Below are 25,597 nucleotides of genomic sequence, written 5' to 3' on the forward strand. Positions count from 1 at the left end.
GATATAGGCACCATAAAAAAAGGCCTCCCGAATGAAGCATTTTATGTACATTATCTGACATTTTAACGTACCCACTTAAAGTTGGGGACAGAATGAAAATTAATTATTCCATTTTAGTTCAGAATATTTTATGGTGGAGGGTATGAAAAGTTCGGCCCGGCTGAACTTAACGCTTTTTTACTTGTTTTAGATTCACTTTGGCAGTTTAGTTGAGATGTGTGTTTTACTTACTATTTGTATGTAAGTCAAGCTTAATCTCATATTTGTTGTTTTCATTTATAATGGACAGACGGACGGACAGAAATCTCAAAATCGCTTTATTCTGTCGAGATATAAAGATTGGTATACCACATTGGGGGTCTCCGACGAATATTTCGCGGTTTTACATGATTTTTCCCAAAACAAACTTATAATACCATTTCCACTTAGTGTTGTAGGGTATAATAAACATTTCTTATTTGTTTTTTTTTTCGTTGGAAAATTTATTAAATCAGGAATAGATTTTAATCATACTCCAAACTAAATAAATAAATTATTTAATTTAAATAATTGATTTACTTGTGACGGAGACGGCGCAAAAGAGCAGCGGGAAGGTAGTTAGCGCTGGGAGCAGCTACAGATGGAGCGAAACTACCAGATTGGGAGCTAAAGGCACCTTGGGGACTGACACCATAGGAAGATGGAGCTCCAGAGCTGAAAGAAGAGTGAGAAGCTTGAGAGGCAAAGTTCAAGGCGGAAGCAACACCACCATTGAAGCTTTGAGAGGTACCACCCAAACTGTCGTATTGGCTTTGAATGGCGCGTTGAGCGTTGGCGGCATCTTCTGGGGTACGGTATTTAACAAAGTGAACTTCGGGTTTGTGGTTGACGTTGTTGTTGACAGCGTTCAATTTGTCAGCCAAACCGGAGAGGTCAGGTTGTTTGTTGAGGACATAGATGGCGGTTCTTTGTTCAGCAGCTTGCTTTGCCAAACCGAGGACAGCATCTTCCAAGCCATTGTTTTCGGGGCCCTTGATGAAGATGACACGGAGATTGTTCTTGGCAACGGTGTTGTAGTTGTTAGAGGCAGCGGGTTCATTGAAGTCAGCTTCGTTGGCGGTGAAAGTGTAGAATTCCTTTTCTAAGGTCGCAGCAGGAGCAGCAAAGGAACCAGCGGTGTTACTGGAAGCACCATAACTTCCATAAGAAGAACCAGAGGAGAAGGAAGCACCAGAGCTGGATCCGGGTGTGAAGGACAATCCACTGGACGAATGGCCAACGGGATGATAGTTGTAGCCCAATTTGTCGGCACAGGCAACAGCCACCAAGCACAATACAATCAAAGCACGCATCTTTTGCGACGATAAAAATCTTTTTGATTATTCGAAGTTTGAATGATGCTGGACGTTGAGTTCTATTCCTTTATATACCATGCACAAGATGCAATAAAAACGAAAGTTTTTGCATTTCACGCCAATCTACTACAACTTCTTACCTAAACCAGATTTCATTCTTGTCATTGTAGTAAAAAACCAGTGCTGTTCGAAAATCTAGATTCTGCAAAAAACTGAAATTCTTTTCAAATTGGCTATTAAATCCCTGCATACCATTATGCAAACGAGATTGTTTGCTATTTTTGAGGGTAATTGCCGACATGTTTTTGTTGTTTTACGTTTTGTTTTTATTATATAAAGGCGGTTACTTCTAAGAACGCAATACATCAATAACGCATATACGATATGTCATCCACCCTCATCATCAATAAGGAAAACAATAAACTATTTCTTATTTTCGACCCCACACAAACCAAGTAACATTTTTAAACAAAAACTTCTAAATGTTATTTGAAAGCAAGCTTTTATCGTTCTAAAGAAATCTCATTTGTTCTTAATCTATGCAATTTAAAATGCCATAAAAACTAGTTATAAATTCGATCAAACAAATCTGGTATATTCTTAGAGAAATTATGAAATTATGCATAAATTTGAAATTCTTCTAACAAAAACAAAAAAACATTGAAGTCAATTGAATTTGTCGGATTTTGTTATTTTATTTAAATTGTGAGTAATCAAATTAATGGCATAATACACAAGCAATAAGTTGCCATAAAATTTAAACACACTGACAGCTATGTCTGCAAGATTATAATTGATAAATTAACTGAATCATGATACAAGTAAGGCTACAATGTTGAGAGAAATTAAATTATATTTCTCAAAACGCCAACAGAAGTTCAAAAACTTTTAAACACATTAATTAAATTGCAATCGAGTGGTTTAAAGAACTGAAATGAAATTTAATAAGACCTAGTTAATTACACTATGCGACACTGAAAATGCAAACAACTTCTAATAGGCATTTCTTGGAAAGTACATATTGAGACTACAAGAACCCTAGTTGGATTTTGTCCTGTCAAATCCAGTTCGGATTTTATGGCCCCATCTAAACCGGCCTAAAACTACATTATTTTGCATTGATGAGGCCTTTATCTCCGAAACGAATAGGAATTTGACTTTGTTGCTTTTGAACAGACCACATAAGAAAAACTCCATCTAGGGCATCAAATTTTACATAATTTCTGCAATTCTGGCCGGTATCAGTTAAACTATTGGGAGTTGAACCAAGTAACCTATTGCAAAAACCTTCCAAATAATGTTCTCAATAATTCTTCAGAACATTCTGAAACTCTAGAATGCTTATTTCATGTTGTTTAAGCGGTACTTTGCATCATATCTTCTACAGCACGCATTTCAAACACTGCACTGTGGGTAGGGTTGTGAGGCAACAAATCACATGGCAAGCTAGACCTTCAAAATTTCGTACATATGTTTATAATGAACTTAGAACCAAATCTGCAAAATTTGGTCTATATCGGTTCAGATATAGATATAGCTCCCCTATATATATTTTTCCAAATTTCATGTTTTTGTCTCTTAAAAGCCACAATATTCATCAGATCTTAACATAATTTGGTGTGCTACTTCTTTATAAGTTATAACAACAACATTCTTAATTTAGTCCAAAGTTGAGATGCAGTTTTTAAGTTAATTGTCCACTGGGACCCCTAAATGTCAAAATATGGCTAATTTTGTAAGAAAATATAGTTAAAACCATAAAAATGACCAGATCTGGAGGTACCCTTAGATGGGGCATTATCAAAATGTGGAACTGTATCCATAATTTATGGTGGGGAAGTTTTTTGACTACTGGTAACCTTAAAAATCAAAAACATATAGCTACAAACCTTATAATACCGAAAATCGGACGGTACCGTTATATGGAGGCTATACGAAAACGTGGACAAAATTCCAGTGCTCTATCTCAAATCATTCGGAAGATATCGTGATTTGAACAGACGAACGGGCACCATCTAAAATCGGATTTTTTATGAAAAGCGCGGGTAGGCACGGCTAATTTTTTTACAAAATAATAGTTCACATTAATACCTTTCACCACATATATTTACCTTCCCAGATATGGTCCGATACCGAAAGTTCTACTCCAAAGAACACATCTACAACAAAGCCAACTACACCAAAAAGGCATCACATATTATTTCAAGAATATATTTACCAAACATAAAGTTTTTATTACTTTTTAATAGTACCATATTTTACAAAACTATAGAAGAGTTTTCAATTTTATAAAAAGTAACGAAATGTAGTGTGTGCGCCTAAAATACTTTTATAGTTTTTTATGATGAATATGAGAAAATGACGCATAAAAATTATGTCAACTTTGACAGCTCACTATGTCGTTATGAGGAGTTACAGATTGATTTAGTTTTTATTTTTTAATGTTTCAGAGTGCTGACAATTGAATTCCGTTATTGTTGTTGTCAAATTGTTCACTTGAAAACTTGATTTTTTGCCGCGAAAACCTGACATTGGCCTCATCGTGCACTGTTCACAACATCAGTTTATTCTCGCATTTGGGATTTCACAATATCATAGGCATATTTATTAAAATGTCGTTGAAAAATATGCTAAAAAACAAAGTGATAAAGCCATTTTAAAACAATGGTATGTTCTGAAGAGTTATGTATTACATTCCACCGATTATTTTTCAAAAAGAAACCTCTGAAAAAATTTAACAGTTTTGGAGAATTATAGAATTTTTAGATATATTGTAATATTTAAAGCAATGAATGTAATTGTTCGAATTCAGCGTTTCTCCAAATATTTTACTCATGCCCTTGTCTGCAAATTTGCTTCAGTGGTCAGAAGAAGATTCACATTTGTTTCAAAGATATAGCTAGAATTGCTTTAAAAAGTCAATATTTAACCATGTTTAGATGGGATCATAAAATCTATGCTGGATTTGACACAACAAAATTCAATTAGGGTTTTTGTCGTTTGAGTCATACATACATACATATGTTCACACAACATCCCCGACATAGACTAATAAATTCATAGACAAAGAGAATTGTAGTGTGCTTCTTTTTTGTAGGTGTCGCCGGTATGCAAAGTACCTAATCTTTTCACACAATTGCACAATGTTTTGGGGCAAATTACAATGTTTTTTTGGATTTGTTTATATGAGGATGTTGATCTGGCCAAAGATTATCCATATTTTGTCTTTTATCAGAATAAATAGTTTAAAATCTATATCAACTTTAAATAAAACTACTAACGCCATCTACCAATTTTCGAAAATTTCGAAGATAAATGCTGAGAGCAAATAAATGTCTATGAATTTATTAGTCTATGTCCCCGAAGGGACAAGGGAGACTTCTCTCATATCAATGAGTGCACGCCGATTCATATTGGCTCAATGATATGGGACCTACTTTTTATCGCCGAGTCCGAACGGCGTGTCTTACGACACCACTTGTAGAGAAGTTTTTCAAGGCTGAAATACTCAGGAAATGTCGCCAGCATTACTGAGGGGGGATTTTGCCACCGTTATAAATTTTGATGTTGCTTGGCCTGGGATTCGAACCGCAGACCTTTTGAGTGCAAGGCGGACGTGCTAACCATTGCACCACGGTGGCCCCTCGTTTGAGTCTGTACTTTCAAAAAATCCTAAATTCTGATCAGAGAACGGACAAACCACTTGAACAGAAGACGGCGCTTGCAGCACATTGCACAATGACTAGACATAAACCTAATTTCAAAGATGTTAAAATATTGACACAAGAAAATAATTATAAGAGACGTTTTACCTTAGACATGTTAAATATAATAAATGTTCCAAAAGAAAAAAGAATGAATTTTAAGACTGATACGGACCACTGTGCACACATTTATAGAAACTTAGTTCATAAACATAAACGGACAAATCCTTAGTTTAGCGCAGACTTTGTAACAAAGCTGTTGCTTTTCTCTTCAAAGTAATTTTTGTGTTATTACGTTTTTTCTATTTGTTAACAAGTGAGCCAAGGCAATAGTCGGGTCGGGGCAGACTATGTGATACCCTACACCATTACCCCTATGCATAAGCTGTTGACTGGTAAAATTCAAAATATTAAAATTGGGATAGCTTAGCGCCTTTGTCCAATTTTTCAAATAAATACCGGCAGATGCCTTCAACACAATCGCCGAATCTCAATATAGAAGCTGAATGGACGAAAATTAAAACCGCATTGTCTGAGACTGCTGTCGAAACAGTGAACTTCCACAGAAAAGATCACAAGGAATGGCTATCCCAAGAATTTTGGAATTTGGTAGTGGAGCGACGTAAAACCAATACAAAATTACTTACGGAAAAGACCCCCTCCAAAAATCATCATTACAAGCTGAAATATCACAACTTATCAAAAAAGTGAAGAAACAAGCCAGAAACGATAAACGCAGTTTTATAAATTCTATGGCTGCCGAAGCCGAGGCGGCAGCAAGTCGTGGAGACTTAAAAACAGTTTTTAATATAACGAGAAAACTTTCGGGTAAAAAGCTAAATTCAAACATACCTATTAAAGACAAATTCGGAATGATACTCACGGATACAGACGCACAGCTCAAAAGATGGAAGGAACACTTTGAGGATATCTTAAATCGCACCATCGAACCAGCTACCGATTTAAATTTTGACGGAGTACAAAGCCACGCCTACTACCGTCCTACGGAATACATAAATTCGGGTACCCCCTCAATAAACGAAATAAAAGATGCAATAATACTATTAAAAAATGGTAAAGCAGCAGGTATCGACAATCTGCCTGCAGAATTTTACAAATGCGACCCAGAATATTTCGCTGAAATACTCTCCCCACTAATAACCAAAATCTGGGAAACTGAAACGATCCCGTCAGAGTGGAAAGAAAGCCTAATAATAAAAATACCAAAGAAAGGGGACCTAAAAAATTGCAGCAACTGGAGAGGCATAGCTCTAACACCATCTATATGCAAAATTTTCAACAGAATAATACTCACCCGCATACTCGATCCACTTGACAAATGCCTTCGCAAAGAACAGACAGGGTTCAGACCTAACCGTTCCTGTGTGGACCAAATAAATAGTTTGCGATTGATAATCGAACAGTGCAACGAGTTCAATACGCCATTATATTTGACCTTCGTTGATTTTGAAAAGGCCTTCGACGCTCTAAATAGGAAAAAAATCTGGGAGGCACTTGAGAAAAAAAGCGTCCCTACAAAAATAATAAATCTTATAAAAGCACAATATACCAACTCAACAATGAGAGTCTTTCACAACGGCAAAATTAGCGAAGCTTTCAAAACTATCAGCGGAGTTAAACAAGGATGTCTGCTTTCTCCACTCCTTTTCATAACCACGCTAGACGAAATATTGTCATATTCAATAAATCAAAACAAAGGCATACCTTGGAGACTACATCATAACCTCAAAGATTTAGAATATACCGACGACATCGTGTTGCTTGCTACTACCAAAGAAAATATGCAATCGAAAATCAATCAATTATCTGAGCAAGCAGCAAAATTTGGCCTACACATAAACGCCGAAAAAACGAAATGTATGCATGTTAAATCAAACCAAACCCCTACATTTTTCTAAACGGGAAACGTATTGAAAATGTAGATAACTTTAGCTATCTTGGCAGCAACATCAACCCGAACGGCGGAGCAATTGTCGACGACGACATGCGCATCCAAAAAGCCAGAAGCGCATACTGCAGCCTAAAAAATATATGGAACTCTGGGGCATATTATCCAAAAACCAAATTACACATATATAATGCCTGCGTCAAGTCGGTACTATTGTATGGATCTGAAACCTGGCTAGTGAATGAAAATATTAAGAATAAACTGCAAGTTTTCACCAACAGATGTCTTCGCAACATTCTTAAAATATGGTGGCCAAGAACCAGACCTTCTTCAACTGGCTCAACAAGAAGATATAAACACACAAATAAAACGACGTAAATACAACTGGATTGGACACACACTCCGCAAGCCTTTTGACGATGTATGCCACGAAACGTTGAGCTGGAATCCTCAGGGTAATCGCAGCAGAGGACGGCCAAAAACCACCTGGCGAAGAACCATTCTTAATGAAACTGGAAAATCTTTTAATGAGTTAAGATATATTGCTTCGGATAGAGTAAGATGGAGATTCTATGTAAATAGTTTATGTTCCTGATGGAATACGCTAATAAATATTAGCGCCTTTGCTCTGAATGTGTTCATTATACCCTACACCACTATGTGGGTATAGGGTTTGCCCAAAAAGTTTGTAACGCATCGAAATAATGATCGTAGACCCATACTTACATATCGGTCTTTTTGTATAAAATTTACTTATATTGAAACTTAGGTATGGGGTATTGTAACTCGCGAATTGTTGTAATATACCATAACCTTTGAACGCATTAAGGTAAAATAAACTGTTTTAGAAAGATTCACCGATGGAATTCTTAAAATTATAATTTGAGCGGAAGCTGTGGTGATATTAATCGTTGAAAGAAACGAGTTTTTTTAAGTCAATTTTCTATTAGTGGCTTTACAATACAATGTAGAGTATAATGTTCAACGAAGAAGTTAAAGAATGCACTTCAGAGATGAAGTTTCTAATGTATGATTTTTTAATATAACCACTGCATCGGTCTCAAAAGGATGCTGACATTTTGAAAACTGAAAAATTGAGTTTTTTGAATTTTTGCTCCAATCGGGACGCGCAACTGTACTCGTTTATAAACTGGTTATGAGATTGTAGTAGCCGCGATTACGCGATTACGCTTTTTTGAATCCTTCAAAGGTTCACAACAATCTCAGCTTAAAGTCGAAATTTTTGTGCGTAAATTTTTATAAAAAACCTTTTTTTTACTCAAAATTTGCAACTGCCATTAAATTATCGGTGAAGCCAGCGTGAACTTAGTTTTTATACGTTTTGAATCTAATAAACCATGACGCGTCCAAATCCGTCCTAGATCGGCGGAAATGATACCCCTCAGATTTCGAAAATCTGCAAAAATGTTTTGAAATGTGCGCGCATTGAAACGCGTTTTGGAAGGTTATCATCGAAATCGAATGCGCATAAAATGTAAATGAACTTCGTGGAAATTATGACCATCTAACTATATTTTGCGCCCTAATTTGCAACAGACGCTACATCGTGGCCGCCAAATAGAATTTCACAAACTGTACACCAAATAAAAGGGATTGATTCGCTGTGTTGGAAAATCGGATGCGCATCATTGCCATTTTCACTATGTGTTGTAATATTCAATATAACATTATTTTAATGTTATGCCACAATTGGAATCCCTTGTGATTTAATATAATGTTCTAAAAATATTCAACAATAGGAAAACTATAAGCGAAAAATGTGTTGCAACGGAATATCTTCATTATTGCGTGAAATTAGGACGAAAATGACGAAGAATTCAAACATTTTTTCTTCAACCTTTCCTATAAAACCATAAAAAAATAAAATTAGAATAACATGATTTTTATTTTTTTCGTCATATTTTCTTTGTATTTTTGCAAATAACATGAATACCATAGCTCCAAACTTCACGACTTAGGTTTCATTTTATTCCTCACAAAGTCTGGATGCTGCTATAATTTTATATATATATTTTTTGTAAGTATAAGCGCTATTGTTTCAAAAATATGTTTGTAAATACGTGAAATTATTTAACAAATTTAATTTTTCGCGAATCCATTGAAACTCTTCGAATTTTTTTTGCATCATCGCAAAGGGTTCGAATTCAGTTAACGATAATATGATATAACACGTTACTATACTAAGCCGCGATTTTTTTAGAATTTTTTCTAATTATCATAATGAAAACAGTCAAATCTTTTGCGCGCAAAGATGAAAGTTGGTAACGAAGACAGATTTGGAATGCTGATTTTTTTCTTATTCTATGTACCAAAAATGATGTAGTATCAAAAAAATTTTTTGATTTTTTTGAAATGGAAAAGACAATTTTAGAAATTTTTCCTGATATACCAAATTGATTGTCTCGACGAACTGAGTCGATCTGGCTATGTGTGTCCGACCGTCCGTCCGTATGTTCGTCTGTCCATCTAAACCTTGTAGGTCGCAAAGATGATCGAATCGTCACCAAATTTTGGGTGTTGATGAGGGTCCCGGAGGGAAGAAGCAAATTCATTTTGGTTATGGTCGGATAATATGTAGGGGTCGGAATGGGCAAAATTCTTATTTGGATAAAAAGTCAACGTTTTTTTTTTTTCAAAGCAAATATCTCAGCATCCATAAGGGTATACCAAAAACAAAACCCGTTAATGAAAGTAGAAAATATCACCTTTCTAACGATGTAAAGGAAATTGTCGTAGGTGGTCAAACAACGAAGATATCGCAATAGCCGCAAATTAAACCCAACTTTCAATTTTTGCGATTTTAGTTATAATGACGAATATCACAGCTATGTTTGGCGACTTTCCAAAAGCAAAGTCTGACTATGAAAGTAGAAAATCCCATCTTTACAATGATGCAAAGTAGGTTGGTCAAATAACAGATATATTGCAATAGTCGGTAATACATCCCATTTAGCTTAGCGCCTTTGTTCTGAATGTCTTCATTAACACAGGTCAATTTTTTTGAAACGCATTTAAGTGCATCGACAGTACAACCCAAATAAAAAATGGAAAAGTGGGATGTATGCCAACCATCAATAGGCTTCTTTCTCTGTTAGACCCCCATCAACCCCCAAAACTTCGTGAGGATCCGATCAAAATTTCGTAGTGTGATTGCACAAAAATGGAAAAAGGGATGCATTACCGACTATTGCGATATCTCTGTTGTTTGACCACCTATGACAACCTACTTTACATCGTTGTAAAGGTGATATTTTCTACTTTCCTTATCAGGTTTTGCTTTCGATATACCTCCTACAGAAGGGAGATATTAACTTTGAAATAAAACGTTGGTCTTTTTTACAAATATTTTTTTTTCACATTCCGACCCATGAATAATATCCGCCCATTATCATTATTCAAAGGGTTTTTCCTCTGTGGGACCCCCAATAACACCCACAATTTCGTGACGATCCAATTAAAATTGCGACCTGTAGCGTGATTTCCAAAAAAGTGGAAAAATGGATGTATTACCGACTATTGCGATATCTCCGTTATTTGGATACCTACGCCAACCTGCTTTACATCATTGTAATGATGGGATTTTTTACTTCCATTGTCAGACTTTGCTTTTGGAAGGTCCCGAACCAAAGCTGTGATATTCATCATTATTATTAAAATCGCAAAAATGAAAAGTTGTGTTCGCTTTGAAATAAAACGTTGACTTTTTCTCCAAATAAGTTTTTTTCCCATTCCGACCCCTGAATATTATCCGACCATCACCAAAATCAATAGGCTTCTTTCTCTGTAGGATCCCCATTAACCTCCAAAATTGTGTGACGATCCGATCAAAATTGCGACCTGTAGCGTGATCACAAAAAAAAATGAAAAAATGGGATGTATTGCCGACTATTGCGATATCTCCGTTATGTGGCCACCTACGCCAACCTACTTTACATCACTGTAGAGATGGGACTTTCTACTTTCATAGTCGGACTTTGTTTGTGGAAGATCCCCAACCGAAGCTGTGATATTCGACATTATTATTAAAATCGCAAAAATAAAAAGTTGGGTTCTATTAGCGGCTATTGCGATATATTCGTTGTTTGATCACCTACGAGAACCTACTTTACATCATTAGAAAGGCGATATTTTCAACTTTCATGGCCAGGTTCTGCTTTTGGTATACCCCATATTGAAGCTGAGATATTCGCTTAGGAAGAAAACGTTGTCTTTTTCTCCAAATAAGTTTTTTGCCCATTACCACCTCTAAATATTATCCGACCATCACCAAAATCAATAGGCTTCTTCATCTGTGTGACCCCCATTAACCCTCAAAATTTCCTGACGATCCGATCAAAAATGCGACCTGTAGTGTGATTTCCAAAAAGTGGATGTATTTCCGACTATTGCGAAATCTCCGTTATTTGGTCACCTACGCCGACCTAGTTTACATCGTTGTAAAGATGGGATCTTCTACTTTCATAGCAAGGCTTTGCTTTTGGAAAGTCCCCAACCAAAGCTCTGATAATCGTCATTATAATTAAAATCGCAAAATTGAAAAGTTGGGTTTTATTTGCGACTATTATGATATCTTCGTTGTTTGATCATTACAAAGGTGATATTTTCTACTTTTATTGTCAGGTTTTGTTTTTGGTATACCCCGTATAGAAGCTGAGATATTCGCTTTGGAAAAAAACGTTGTCTTTTTAACCACATAAGTTTTTTTTTTCCATTCCGACCCCTAAATATTATCCGACCATCACCAAAATCAATAGGCTTTTTCCCCTCCGGGACCCCCATCAACATCCAAAATTTCGTGACGATCCGATCAAAATTGCGACCTGTAGCGTGATTACAAGGTTTAGATGGACAGACGGACGGACTGACGGACGGACGGACACACATAGCCAGATCGACTCAGCTCGTCGAGACATTCATTTTGGTATATATAAGTATGGGTCTACGACCATTATTTCGATGCGTTACAAACTTTTTGGCCAAAACCAACTTATAATACCCTCCCCACATAGTGGTGTAGGGTATAAAAAGTCAACGTTTTATTTCAAAGCAAATATCTCCGCTTCTATAAGGGGTATATCAAAATCAGGGGTGTATCAAAAAAGTAGAAAATATCGATTTTCCAATTGCGACATGTAGCGTGATTACAAAAAATGGAAAAATGGGATGTATTTTTACTTTCATAGCCCGGCTTTGCTTTTGGAAAGTCGCCAACCAAAGCTGTGATATTCGTCATTATAACTAAAATCGCAAAAATGAACATTTCGGTTATATTGGCGGCTATTGCGATATTTTCTACTTTCATTAACAGGTTTTGTTTTTGGTATACCCTTATGGATACTGAGATACTTGCTTTGGAAAAAAACTTTGACTTTTTCTCCAAATAAGTTTTTTGCCCATTCCAACCATCACCAGAATCAATAAGCTTCTTCCCCTCCGGGACCCACATCAAAACCCAAAATTTGGTGACGATTCGATCAAAATTGCTACCTGCAGCGTGATTACAAGGTTTAGATAGACAGACGGACGGACGGACACACATGGCTAGATCGACTCAGGTATAATTATACCTGTAGGGTATAATTATACCCTACACCACTACGTGGGGAGGGTATTATAAGTTGGTTTTGGGCAAAAAGTTTGTAACGCATCGAAATAATGGTCGTAGACCCATACATATATATATAACAAAATTAATGTTTCGGCGAACTGAGTCGATCTGGCTATGTGTGTCCGTCCGTCCATCTAAACCTTGTAATCCCGCTACAGGGCGCAATTTTGATCGCATTGTCACCAAATTTTGGATGTTGATGAGGGTCGTGGAGGGGAAGAAGCTTATTGATTTTTATTACATGAAATGTTCCTCCTAGATTGTGATTTTAAATTACCTGCAACCTGCATAGTTTCTGTTAAGGGTAATGTTTCTGTACATTGTTTCATAAACATTTTTTATTGCATGCATTTTGTCTAGTCTTATTTAATTTATGTCTTTGGCTGTATGTATCTTGATTTCTACAGACAGTCGGACGGACGGACATGGTTATATCGACTTAGAATTTTATGCTGAACCAAAATATCGTCTGCTACGTACGAAAATGTCGTAAGTCCATTTTTGTAAATTTTTCAGGAAGAAGAAAAAACAGGCTACTCTTTCGGTATTAAAGACTTTATTATGATGGTAAGAACAGCATTCTTCGTTTATTTTTCCGCTTCAATACCGGAATTTTGTTTGTTCAAATTCCATCGCGTTTGGAAGATAATTGGATAGCTGTGAACTTACGACCTTTTCCTTGTATAGTTTTGAATTTTTGTTGGGACATACGACCTTTTCCTTCAATTTAAATAAAATACAAAGATGTCAATATTATAAGATAGGAAAAGTCAATTGTGAAAAATTAACTGTAGAGGGAGTTAACCTCTGTTGCTACGATATCATAGCAACATTCTGTTAAACGAAAACTGTTACTCATTGGAATATTGACAAGAAAAACATTAAAACTCAAATTTTACGGCGTTGACTTTTGTTTTTTTATTAAATAAAAAATAAGAAATAGTGAAGAAATAAATTTCAGCCACAAAACACGACGTTAATGTTTTCTGCCGCGAGAAATGGGAATCAAAAACGATTGGCATTGCTGTTATCAATTCCAGTGAGTTGTGTAGCCATCTGAAACCAAAATGTGGAACTATTAGCATATGTTTTTGGAAAATGCATTTGTTCGGGTCTTTATTGCTTTACGTCTTTGTAAAATATTTATACTTTACACAACAATGTGGAAAGGGTTTCATAAGCTTTTTTTTGTCCAATATATATGTAACGTCGCGAAATATTCGTCGCAGATCCCCCTTGCCATTTGTCATATTTCGACGAGATAATGTGAACTAACTATGTATGTATGTATGTCCGTCTGCCCATTAAAAATTGTAATAACAACACCAGTCCTCAATTATGGACCGTACGTCACGAAATTTTGTGGGGAGGTCAAGTTCCGACCAGAAGAGGCCCCATTATTTGTTGGTGATGATCGTAAATTGTAAAATGGACCAAAAACAAAACTTTTATCTTATTTGCAGCGGCTCTGGAGGTCGCAATGATGGTTCGATCGGCGAAATTTTAAGTAAAATTTGGGTTTACGACAAAGAAGAAGCTTGCAATTAAACATGATGATCAGATAATAATTAGCGGGTTAAATGGACCGAAACTTTTGCGTGAAAATTGGTAAAATTTTGAGTATTTTTATACCTGGAATATATGTTCCACATAACAGAGTTCAAGCCAAATACATACCGCGATCCACTGTTTTAATTGTTTTTAGCGTAACAATAATCACACTAGAGGAAGCATTTATAGTTCAGTATCGACAAAATTTCCACAAAGGAAGATGCTAATAATTGTGGAAGATGATCGGATAGTACTTGGATGGTGAAAATAATCACATGCTGTTAAAAATAGCCAAGTTTAATTATTGGTGCATATTTTAATTTATGCAGGACATACATATTCGGTAAAGTTTATAAAAAATACATGGAAAAGAACCTTTAAAACCGCACAGATCTGTGACTTTTGCATCACCGACCATACCGAATATTTTTAAAGAATTGAACGTTTTTAAAGGTTTAATAATGTATGATTCAAATATATGTATACAAATGTACGATCATACGGCTCGGGAACATGACGGACTGCTTTGCAAATGCCTATAAAATCAGCGGAAACATCAACCTTTTTATTTTACAAAATACAAAGGACGTGTTACATATAAGCACCACATAGAATTTTAAGTGGATATAAAAAAAAAACAATAAAAAATTGAATTTTGCAACATGCTTGGTATTTGAGCAATTGGCATCAATGAAAAGGCTTATAAAGCAAATATCATCCAATTATCATCTAAAGTTGTATGGATGATGTTTATCATTATATCTGAACTACATTCGCTCTAGTATTTATTCAAAACATAACCTTTCCTGTGGACTTACGAACTTTTCGTGCCCAAATTTCCACATTTTGTGGACTTACGACCTTTCCGACTGGGGCAAAACATATAGAAAAACGCGACATAATACCATTTTCTTTACATCATAGGACGTGTTTTGACTTGTACTATCAGTCTGTAACAAAACCACGATTTCCCAAAAAGTGGACTTACGATATTTTCGTGCGTAGCAGACGATTACGATTAAAATTACCAATAGATGGAGTTAACCTCTGTTGTTACGATATCATAACAACATTCTTTTAAACGAAAACTGTTATTTTCTGAAATACATTGGAATATTGAATATTGAAGAAACAAATTTGAAATCAAATTGGACGGCATTCATTTTGGTTTTTTATTAACTAACAAAAAAAAAAAAACAAATAAATTTAAAGAAACAAATTTTAGCCTCAAAACATGACGTTTATATTTTATATGGTGAAGAAATGGGAAACAAAAACGATTAACCGCACATGCAGCCATTAACACCAGCCGTTGTTGTCCCAATCCCGGAAAGTGCATCCTTTTTGCAATTTAATTGCAATGGACTCCGAGGTAAGATCGAGGAAATATTAGATTTCATGAGTCGGAGGAATATCAAGGTCGCTGCGGTGCAAGAAACCAAGCTCAACAACAACGTAGCTTACAACGTTGCGATGGTTACAACGTGCTAAGGAAGGATCGCACCAGAAGTGGAGGTGGGGGATTAGCTTTCCTATTGCACCAGTCTGTCCAATACAGACCAATCTCGCTTGAGCCTGTCTCTAATGACCCGTACATGGAATGTATGGGGGTAGCAGTCAGGTGTGGAACTGCCGATATAGAGTTACTGAACATATACATCCCGCCGAGAAATAGCTGTATCTAAGATTACGTGCTTAACATTAGCCCGATTTTGGAAGGTCATAATCGTCTGGTCCTGGGGAACTTTAATGAGCATCATGAGATGTGGCATTCGGTCCTCGGGAACGACCAGAGAGTTACAGCGCTGGCCGAGCAGATTGACAGCTTTACGTTTTGCACGGTCAATGAGGACGCCGCTACCAGAATTGGAGGAGAGTGTCACAGTTCGCCAGACATAACCATCGTGTCAACTGGTCTGACAAATGACGTTACCTGGCAACCCGTCATTTCCCTTGGATCAGACCAGCTCCTCATAATTGTCTCCATTAGCAGACCACCCGATTTCATTACCTCTGAACGCCGCACATTCGTCAATCATAAGAAAGCTGATTGGCCGGGTTTCAGAGAGTTCACCAATCACCGCTTCAGAGAACTGCCCAATCCTTCTGATGTTCGGGTAGCGGAAAGGACGTTCCGAGACATCATCACTGCTGCAGCCGCTCGCCATATCCCTGCTGGTCGAATACCCGAAGTAAGACCAAACTTCCCAGCAGAGGCGACGGGATTAGCAAATGAGCGTGATGAGCTGGAAGTTAACAGGCTGGTCGGCGAGCATAATCGGAACAAGTGGGTAAATCATCTGAAGAGTTAAAACATTGGAGCCGGTAAAGGTGAAGTGTGGGCAACGGTTAAGTCACTCTCGAACCCTCGAAGAAGGGAAGATAGGACCTCAGTCACGGTGGGCGACGTTACGTTGACTGACCCGAAGAGGTGCGCAAGTTATTTCAATCGACAGTTTGTCGAGTACCCCGAGAGTGACAGGGCGAAAAAGAGTATTACGTCGCATCAGATCTCTTCCTGCCGAGGAGGAACCACCACAGTTTGCAATGGATGATGTTGTCAATGCCGTCAGGAACGCTAAATCATCCAAAGCGTTGGGCCCTAATGGAATCTCCATGGTAATGCTGAAGCAGCTGGATGAGCCGGGAGTGGAGTATCTCACTAAAGTTCTTAACTTGTCGCTATCCACCCTCATTGTTCCCGAAGTCTGGAAAATGGGCAGAGTGGTCCCACTACGGAAGCCCGGCAAGTATGCCAGCAAAAGTGAATCGTACAGGCCGATTTCGCTTTTGTCGCCCGTAGCAAAGACCCTTGAGGCCTTAGTCCTCCCCAGTATCAGAAATAGCGATCAAGTTGCCGATCATCAGCATGGATTCCGTAAGCAGCACAGCAGGACAACTGCGCTGCACGCCATTACCACCATATTTGTCAAGGACTCAACCAGAGACGGCCGTGCGATTGAACAGTGATGGTGGCGCTTGACTTATCAAAAGTATTTGATACAGTCAGGCAATCCACGCTGTTTGAATACATTGATCGGACAACCCTCCGGCCAAGCTTGAAACGTTGGCCACTCTGTTCACCACATGGACTGCGCAGTTTGGAAGAGAATTGAATTTCGTGGTCGACGGTAGCAGAATTCCGACATTTTCGACACTACTTTCACGTTGTGCGCGCACACCACAGCTATCTGCGACAAACTGAAAAGTAGGAACAAGGTCCTCAAGTCCCTAGCCGGCAGCATTTGGGGTGCAGATAAAGAAACCTTGTTGACCACATATATCGCGATAGGTCGGTCTGTGGAAAGATATGCGGCGCCAGTTTGGTCCCCGGGATTATGTGATACGAATTGGAAAAAGATTCAAACCTGCCAGAATGCCGCCTTGAGAACAGCAACAGGGTGCCTCCTCAAGTCTTCAGTGAACCATCTACAGGAAGAGGCAAAGATTCTTCCAGATGGGGAGTACATCCCCCATCTATCGCAGCGGAGGAGCGTCAGCTGCCACGACAAACCAGAGTAGTTTTGACCCAACTACGCTCGGGATATTGCAGTCGCCTAAATTCTTATTGGGCGGAAATCGACTGCGCCGTGTATGTCTTTGATGTATAATTTTATAGGGTCTCCGACGAACATTTCGATGTGCTGCAAACGGAATGACAAATATAAATATATCGTCTCTATTATTGTGGATGGCATGAAAATGGAGGCTCATACACATTCCAAAAGCTTTATCTTATTTAAGACAAATTCTGATAATATTCCGAGCATAGTACTGCTCAATTCTAAGTTGTTTATATACTTGCAATTGAGATAAATTTACTGACGATTTCAGTTACAGCTTTGATGTGATGATTTCTTGTCACAAACTTCTATGAGCAAGGCGGTCATTCTAGAAACTGCACCAAGTTTACTATGAAATGTCTTTTATGGTGTTTGGCCAACCCTCCTAGTTTTTTAAAAACGATTTAAATGAATGTCGTTTGATTGATTTGTATGAAAAAGCCTTCAGATTCATCAAATAAATTTCGCTTTCATAAAATTGATATAGTAACGTATCCGAATTTACATAAACAAACAAACAAACACCATGAACAAACTATTAAAAAGAACATAAACTAAATTCGCTACTTTTATTGTTTCGCTTGATACAGTTATCTTTTATGTGTGTGACAAATCACCGACATATGTGAATAAATTATACACACCTCTTTGACAAATTATTATCAGTGACTATATCTATTAATCTGACTGTATCTATTAATAGTTTGATAACATTTTAAAAACTAATTAAGCCATGTTTGCCTAAGTGACTGGTCTTTCTTCTGTGGTATTTCTATATGTATTCAAGCAGAATTTTCATAGAATTCCGCATAGCGTTGAGATAATAAAATTGATAACGACCGGCTTTTAACCTGAAAATAAATACAAATTTCCCACAATATTATGTTCTAACGATGATGTGTTTCGCTTTTAATTCGCTAAAGGCATTTAATGCGGTTTAGTTTAAACCTCAAAAATTATGCAAAGCGCTATGAAACTATTATTATGGAAATTGAATGAAATTCACCTTAGAAAACTGTTGCAACTATTGTGGTTTCTAAAAAGCTGGGTTGGGCTGCATACAAATCTAGTTCGAAATCACTCAAGTCGATAGTTTGTATAAAAGACAGTCCACTGAAGGTTTGAAGTCATTCCCAATTCGGATAATTGTACACTCAACAATAACTCAATCGAAAATGCGCGCTCTTATTGTCTTGTGTTTGGTGGCTGCCGCCTGTGCCCAATATAACTATGGTGCTGGTACCAGTTCAGTTCCTTCATACAGTGATGCTGGGGACTATAGTGCTGGTAGCAGTGTGACTCCCTCATTTGCTCCCCAAGCCACAACTTTGGAAAAGGAATTCTACACATTCACTGCCAATGATGCTGACTTCAATGAACCTGCTGCCTCCAACCAATACAACACTGTTGCCAAACAAGGTCTCCGTGTTATCTTCATTAAGGGTCCTGAAAACAATGGTTTAGAGAATGCTGCTTTGGCTTTGGCCAAACAAGCTGCTGAACAAAGAACCGCCATCTATGTCCTCAACAAACAAGCTGATCTCGCCGGTTTGGCTGACAAATTCAACAACATCAACAACAATGTCAACCACAAACCCGAAGTTCACTTTGTCAAATACCGTACCCCAGAAGATGCTGCCAACGCTCAACGCGCCATTCAAAGCCAATACGACAGTTTGGGTGGTACCTCCCAAAGCTTCAATGGTGGTGTTGCTTCCGCCTTGAACTTTGCCTCTCCAGCTTCTCGTGGATCTTACTCTACTGCTGGTTCCGCCCCGTCAGCCCAATATTTGGCTCCTGCTGCTGCTGCCACCCCTAGCGAAAGCTATTTGCCAGCTTCTATCTTGCGTCGTCTTCGTCACAAGTAAATTAGGTGGTAATTGCTAGTTATGTAAGCCGGATGAGGTTTTTTGCTGTTTAAGTACAAAACGAACAAAAAATAAATAAAAAAATATTTATAATTAATTATGAGTTTTAATTCTACAGACACATTAAAAAAATAGAAGATCTTACATATAGAAATTCTAATGAAATTGCTCTACCTACAGAAGAAAGTAGAATATATTTGTGTATGGACCTGTAAGACCTGTAAGAGGTCTTCTACGAGTATAGACAGATGACCTGTAGGTGGCCGTCCATCAGTAAAAAACCTATATGAGGTCCACTATCACTTATAGTAGGTCTTCTATCTATAAAATGTAAGTGGTCTTCTTTCTCTAGAATGACCTGTAGGAGGTCTTCTATATATAGGAGACCTGTAAAAGGTCTTCTGTTGATATAGGACCACATATAGGTTGGTGGTCTTCTATCTTTAGAACATCTGTTGAAGGACTTCTATCTATAGAAGACCTGTTGGAGTTATTTTATGTATAGAAAACCTGTAGGAGGACTTCAATCTATAGAAGACTTTTAGGAAGTATTCTGCCTATAGAAGATTTGTAGGAGGTCTTCTATCATACAGACCTGTTGTAGGTGTTCTGCCTAAAGAAGACTTGTATGAAGTATTTTGTCTATAACATGCGTTTAGGGGGTCTTCTCTATTTATAGAAGTAGGAGGATCTATCTATAGAAGACGTGTAGGAGGTCTTGTATCAACAAAAGTCTTGTAGGATGTCTTCTATCTACAGAAGACCTACAGGAGGTGTTCTACTTAGACATATAGGAGGCCTTCTACAAACAGAATATTTGTAGGAGGTCTTCTATCTACAGCAGATCTATAGGATGCCTTCTATCAACAGAAGGCTTGTAGGAGGTCTTCTATCTATAGAAGACCTGTAGGAGATATTCTACTTAGACCTATAAGAGGCCTTCTACAAACAGAAGACTTGTAGGAGGTCTTCCATCAACAGAAAATCTGTAGGAGGTCTTCTATCTATAGAAGACCTATAGGAGGTCCACTAGCTATATAAGACCTGCGGGAAGTCTACAATATATAGAAGCCCGGTAGCACGTCTTTTAATTACAGAAGACCTGTAGGAAACCTGTAGGAGGTCTTCAATCTACAGAAGACTTGTAGGAAGCTTTCTATCTATAGAAGATCTGCAGGAGGTCGTCTATCAATAGAAGACATGTAGAAGGTCTTCTATCAATAGAAGACATGTAGAAGGTATTCTCTCAATAGAATACCTGTGGGAGATCTTCTATTTATAGGAGGTTTTTCATCTATAGAAGACCTATTCAACCAACAGAAGACTTGTAGGAGGTCTTCTATCTATAGAAGACGTATTCTACCAACAGAAGAATTGCAGGTGGTCTTGTATCTATAGAAGACCTATAGGAGGTCCACTAGCTATATAAGACCTGCAGTAGTAGACATATAGAAGCCTGGTAGCAGGTCTTTTAATTACAGAAGACCTGTAGGAGGTTTTCTATCTTTTGGAAACCTGTAGTAGGTCTTCAATCTAATGAAAACATGTAGGTGGTCTTCTATCTATAGAAGACTTGTAGGAAGCATTCTATCTATAGAAGATCTGCAGGAGGTCTTCTCTCACTGGAAGACCTGTAAGAGTTATTCTCTCAATAGATCCTATAGGAGGTCTTCTATCTATAGAAGACCTATAGGAGGTCTCCTATTCTGTAAACAGAAGACTTGGAGGAGGTCTTCTATCAACAGAAGACCTGTAGCATTTGATCTATCTACAGAATACCCGTAGGGTGTCTTCTATCAACAGAAAACCTTTACGAGGTCTTCTATTTATAGAATACATATATGAGGTCTTCTATCTACAGAAGGCCTACAGGAGATATTTTATCAATAGAAGACCTATAGGAGGTATACAATCTATAGAATACCTATAGGAGGTCGTCTATCTGTAGAAGACCTGTAGGAAGTCTACTTTATATAGAAGCCCTGCAGGAAGTCTTTTATCTACAGAAGAGCAGTAGGAGGTTTTCTATCTATTGGAAACCTGTAGAAGGTCTTCCATCTATTGAAGACATGTAGGTGCTCTTCTATCTACAGAAGACTTGTAGGAAGTCTTCTATCAATAAAATACCTGTAGGAGGTCTTCCATCTCAATAGAAGACCTGTAGAAAGTCTTCTCTTACTAGAAGACCCGTAGGTGGAGATCTTCCATCTATAGAAGACCTATAGAAGGTCTTCTATCTATAGAAGGCCTACTGGAAATATTCTATCTACAGAAGACCTGCAGGAGGTATTTTATCAATAGAAGATATATAAAAGGTATTCTATATATAGAAATCCTGTAGGAGGTCTTTTATCTACAAAAGACCTATAGGAGATTTACTATCTTTTGGCAACCTGTAGGAGGTCTTCCATCTATAGAAGACATATACATAGGTGGTCTTCTATCCACAGAAGACTTGTAGTAGGTCTTCTAACTGCTGTAGCAGTTATTCTTACTATGAAAGGTCTCCTATCCCTTGAACACCTATAGTAGGCTTTTACCTAAAGAAAATCTATACGCGGCTGTCTCTCCACAGATGACATATAAGAGGTCTTCTATGTAGAGAAGTTCTGTTAAAGAAATTAAATCTGATTTTAATGTTTTATTTCGATTTTATTCGTATTGTACTTAAACAGCACAAAGCCTCAGACTTACATAACTAGTACTATCATTACCACCTAATTTACTTGTGACGAAGACGACGCAAGATGTTAGCTGGCAAGTAGCTTTCGCTAGGAGTAGCAGCAGCAGGAGCCAAATATTGGCCAGATGGAGCAGAACCAGCAGTAGAGTAAGATCCACGAGAAGCTTGAGAGGCAAAGTTCAAGGCGGAAGCAACACCACCATTGAAGCTTTGGGAGGTACCACCCAAACTATCGTATTGGCTTTGAATGGCGCGTTGAGCGTTGGCAGCATCTTCTGGGGTACGGTATTTGACAAAGTGAACTTCGGGTTTGTGGTTGACATTGTTGTTGATGTTGTTGAATTTGTCAGCCAAACCGGCGAGATCAGCTTGTTTGTTAAGCACATAGATGGCGGTTCTTTGTTCAGCAGCTTGTTTGGCCAAAGCCAAAGCAGCATTCTCTAAACCATTGTTTTCAGGACCCTTAATGAAGATAACACGGAGACCTTGTTTGGCAACATTGTTGTATTGGTTGGAGGCAGCAGGTTCATTGAAATCAGCATCATTGGCAGTGAATGTGTAGAATTCCTTTTCCAAAGTTGTGGCTTGGGGAGCAAATGAGGGAGTTACACTGCTGGCCGAACCGTAATCTCCAGCATCACTGTATGAAGGAACAGAACTGGTACCAGCACCATAGTTATATTGGGCACAGGCGGCAGCCACCAAACACAAGACGATAAGAGCGCGCATTTTCGATTGAGTTATTTCTGAGTGTACAATTATCCGAAATGGGAATGATTTTCAAATTCCAATGAAGTGACTTTTATACAATAAAAAGTTGAAAATTATTTAAAACAGGTATTATAATAAATCTCGACTATTTAAAAATATTGCAAAACTACTTTTTGCATCGATTTTCAACGATGAGTTATGTGCAATTATCATACAAATAGTTTAACGCATTTTTGCATATTTTTTGCCAATCAGTTTATTATTGGAACCCTAAGTGTTCATGTTTTAGTTCAAAAACTAGTATGAGTGGGACAATTTGGATATAATTGTACAATTTTCATTAATGACGGAATGCTATATACGATAAAGGTAGTACACATCAACTAATGTTTTCTTTTCAAATGAAAATATTCCATATAAATGACAAATAGTAGTTAAATATAAGAATGAGTTGACACGACTTACAATACTAGAATCATAATACAGACTACATGAACAAATGTTATCCTCTTAGTAAATCTTTTTATTTTCCCTAGTGTATACGAGTATTGTGGTCTATATCGACACCTTTAAGATTTTGTGTATATGTATACCAAATATTTATATTCTATTTATATATAACGCCCAAAACTTACTTGGCTTTTATATCCGCGTTCTGAACGACCATAGCGGCTAACATTCATTTTCAGCCGTTGGGTGTTATGTCAGGCCACATTACTGTTACCCGATCCAAATTCAAAAAACCCAAGCAGGATCAGACGGGCTATCAGCCGAATTATTCAATGTCAAAGTCGGCAGTTGATAAGGTGTATGCATCAAGATTGGTACTTAAGCCTACTCTGTCCGGTCCACAAAAAAAGAGATAGGACGATATTTTCCAATTTTAGTGTCCTAAATGATAATATCATCTGTTTCCGGAGATAACTCCAAAGAAAGTACAGACAATAATACCCTTAACATTTTGAAGAAAAGTTTGCACGCGTTGCCGGTGTTTACATCTGTCCGGTAGCGAATTCCGGTAGCCTACTTCATCTTATAATGTTCAAATAAATTATAAGGCAAAAAAGATTCGGTTCGCATAACCAGATTTTGTATTGGTCTAACCACCGACGTAGTCAGGAGGAGGCCAGTGGTTGCCGTGACATAAATCTCAAAACGATTGTGGGAGTTATGTCCGCCTTGGACATAACATTTGAGCTATATCCGACCCCCCGAACGGATATAAGTCCCAATGGGAGTTATGTCCGTTTTTTAAATTTACTTGATTTTTATTTAAATACAATTTTTATTGCACATGTATAGGAAAATTAAAAAAAAAACTTTAATATCATATACATTTTTCATTTCATAATATAATTTATAATTGATTTTAAATTTGTAAGAAAATTAAGTACAAAATAAGTAGTAACCAATACAAATCGAACTATATTTATTAAAAAATTCTGCCTGCAGGTAAATAAAAAGTTTTTGTTAAAATTTGTAAATAATTTCTGAAAAAGAAAAGCCCCGCAGGAAAAAATATTTTTTAAAAAATTGCGCGATTTTTTACTGGAATATTTTCTCAATTTAAAAAGATAAAAAGTTTTTGTTAAAATATTCAGATACTTTCTAAAAACGAAGAGCGCCATAGGTGAAAATATTTTTGAAAAAATCGCGCGATTTTAACAAAAATATTTTCACAATTTAAGAAGATTAATTATTTTTAAACATTTTCAAATACTTTCGAAAAAAGCGCCGCAGCCGAAAATATTTTTGAAAAAAATCTAAGAAGATTTAAAGTTTTTGTAAAAATATTCAAAGACTTTCTGAAAAGCGAATAGAGCCCGAAAAAAATCGCGCGATTTTCTTAACAAATATTTTCAAAATTGAAGAAAATACAACATTTTTGTAAAAATAGGCAAATACTTTAAAAATCGATCGATGAAAAGAAAAATATTTTTTTCTTACTACGAATAAAAAAAATAAACAAGGGATGATCTGTGGCGAGATCCGAAACTATAGTCTTCACTGCCTTACCACTTGGTAAACATTTTTCCCCAAATTGTTTTAATACAATATTAAAATAGCGTCTATGGGGTTAAGCCTGACTATTTTGAAAAGTGAAAAAAAATGTATATTTACATTTCTATATTGAAAAAGTTCAATAGTTATCATGTATACAAAATGTGTTCGTCGAATACCTTAGTATGGTAAAACTTCTCCTAACTGCTACTCACATAATTTCGTTCAGGAAGATTTTGTGGATACTTTGGCATTGGTTGGCACTTAGGCTTTTTAAATGTATTATTACGCTTACATTCTTACTACTACTCTAACATTTATAAAAAAAATTCATAATTATAAATTTCAAAATTATGCAAGGAAATAATTTTGAAATTAAGAAAAAATCGTTGGGAGTTATGTCCGCGATTTTTTGGGAGTTATGTCCGCTTTCCTTCACGGACATAACTGCCAACGAATTTTGGTGGACATAACATCCAAAATCATCATCATTAGAGTTATGTCCGGCTACGAGACCCGGTGTGTCTGGCCATGCCTGAATTTGGTATACCCGCAAAGCTAAGTCGGTTTTGTAACACGATTCTTATAGATACCCGGTCCTCAGCTTAATGAAATCGGGCGGATTTCTATCATAATAATCTTTA

The 25,597-nt window shown here is 37.0% G+C and overlaps 3 protein-coding genes across 3 annotated transcripts; 1 reads left to right on the top strand and 2 right to left on the bottom strand.

The window, feature by feature from the left end:
• Window positions 1-554: 554 nt before the first annotated feature.
• On the bottom strand, window positions 555-1,331 carry LOC141391005 (uncharacterized). The gene has a single exon (XM_073963922.1). It carries the CDS (start codon window positions 1,329-1,331, stop codon window positions 555-557), a length of 777 nt encoding a protein of 258 aa, XP_073820023.1.
• Window positions 1,332-18,865: 17,534 nt separating this feature from the next.
• Window positions 18,866-19,558, top strand: LOC141390027 (uncharacterized). The gene has a single exon (XM_073962440.1). It carries the CDS (start codon window positions 18,866-18,868, stop codon window positions 19,556-19,558), a length of 693 nt encoding a protein of 230 aa, XP_073818541.1.
• Window positions 19,559-22,280: 2,722 nt separating this feature from the next.
• On the bottom strand, window positions 22,281-22,970 carry LOC141391006 (uncharacterized). Its single transcript, XM_073963923.1, has one exon. It carries the CDS (start codon window positions 22,968-22,970, stop codon window positions 22,281-22,283), a length of 690 nt encoding a protein of 229 aa, XP_073820024.1.
• Between the last annotated feature and the right edge of the window lie 2,627 nt (window positions 22,971-25,597).

This window comes from Musca autumnalis, unplaced genomic scaffold (assembly GCF_047663935.1).
Source record: "Musca autumnalis isolate F117 unplaced genomic scaffold, ASM4766393v1 scaffold_1, whole genome shotgun sequence".
NCBI classification, from domain to species: Eukaryota; Metazoa; Arthropoda; class Insecta; order Diptera; family Muscidae; genus Musca; species Musca autumnalis.

What these genes read in the sequence shown, in the direction of transcription:
- LOC141390027 (XM_073962440.1), top strand. Translation starts at nt 18,866, where the DNA reads ATGCGCGCTCTTATTGTCTTGTGTTTGGTGGCTGCCGCCTGTGCCCAA.
- LOC141391005 (XM_073963922.1), bottom strand. Translation starts at nt 1,331, where the DNA reads ATGCGTGCTTTGATTGTATTGTGCTTGGTGGCTGTTGCCTGTGCCGAC.
- LOC141391006 (XM_073963923.1), bottom strand. Translation starts at nt 22,970, where the DNA reads ATGCGCGCTCTTATCGTCTTGTGTTTGGTGGCTGCCGCCTGTGCCCAA.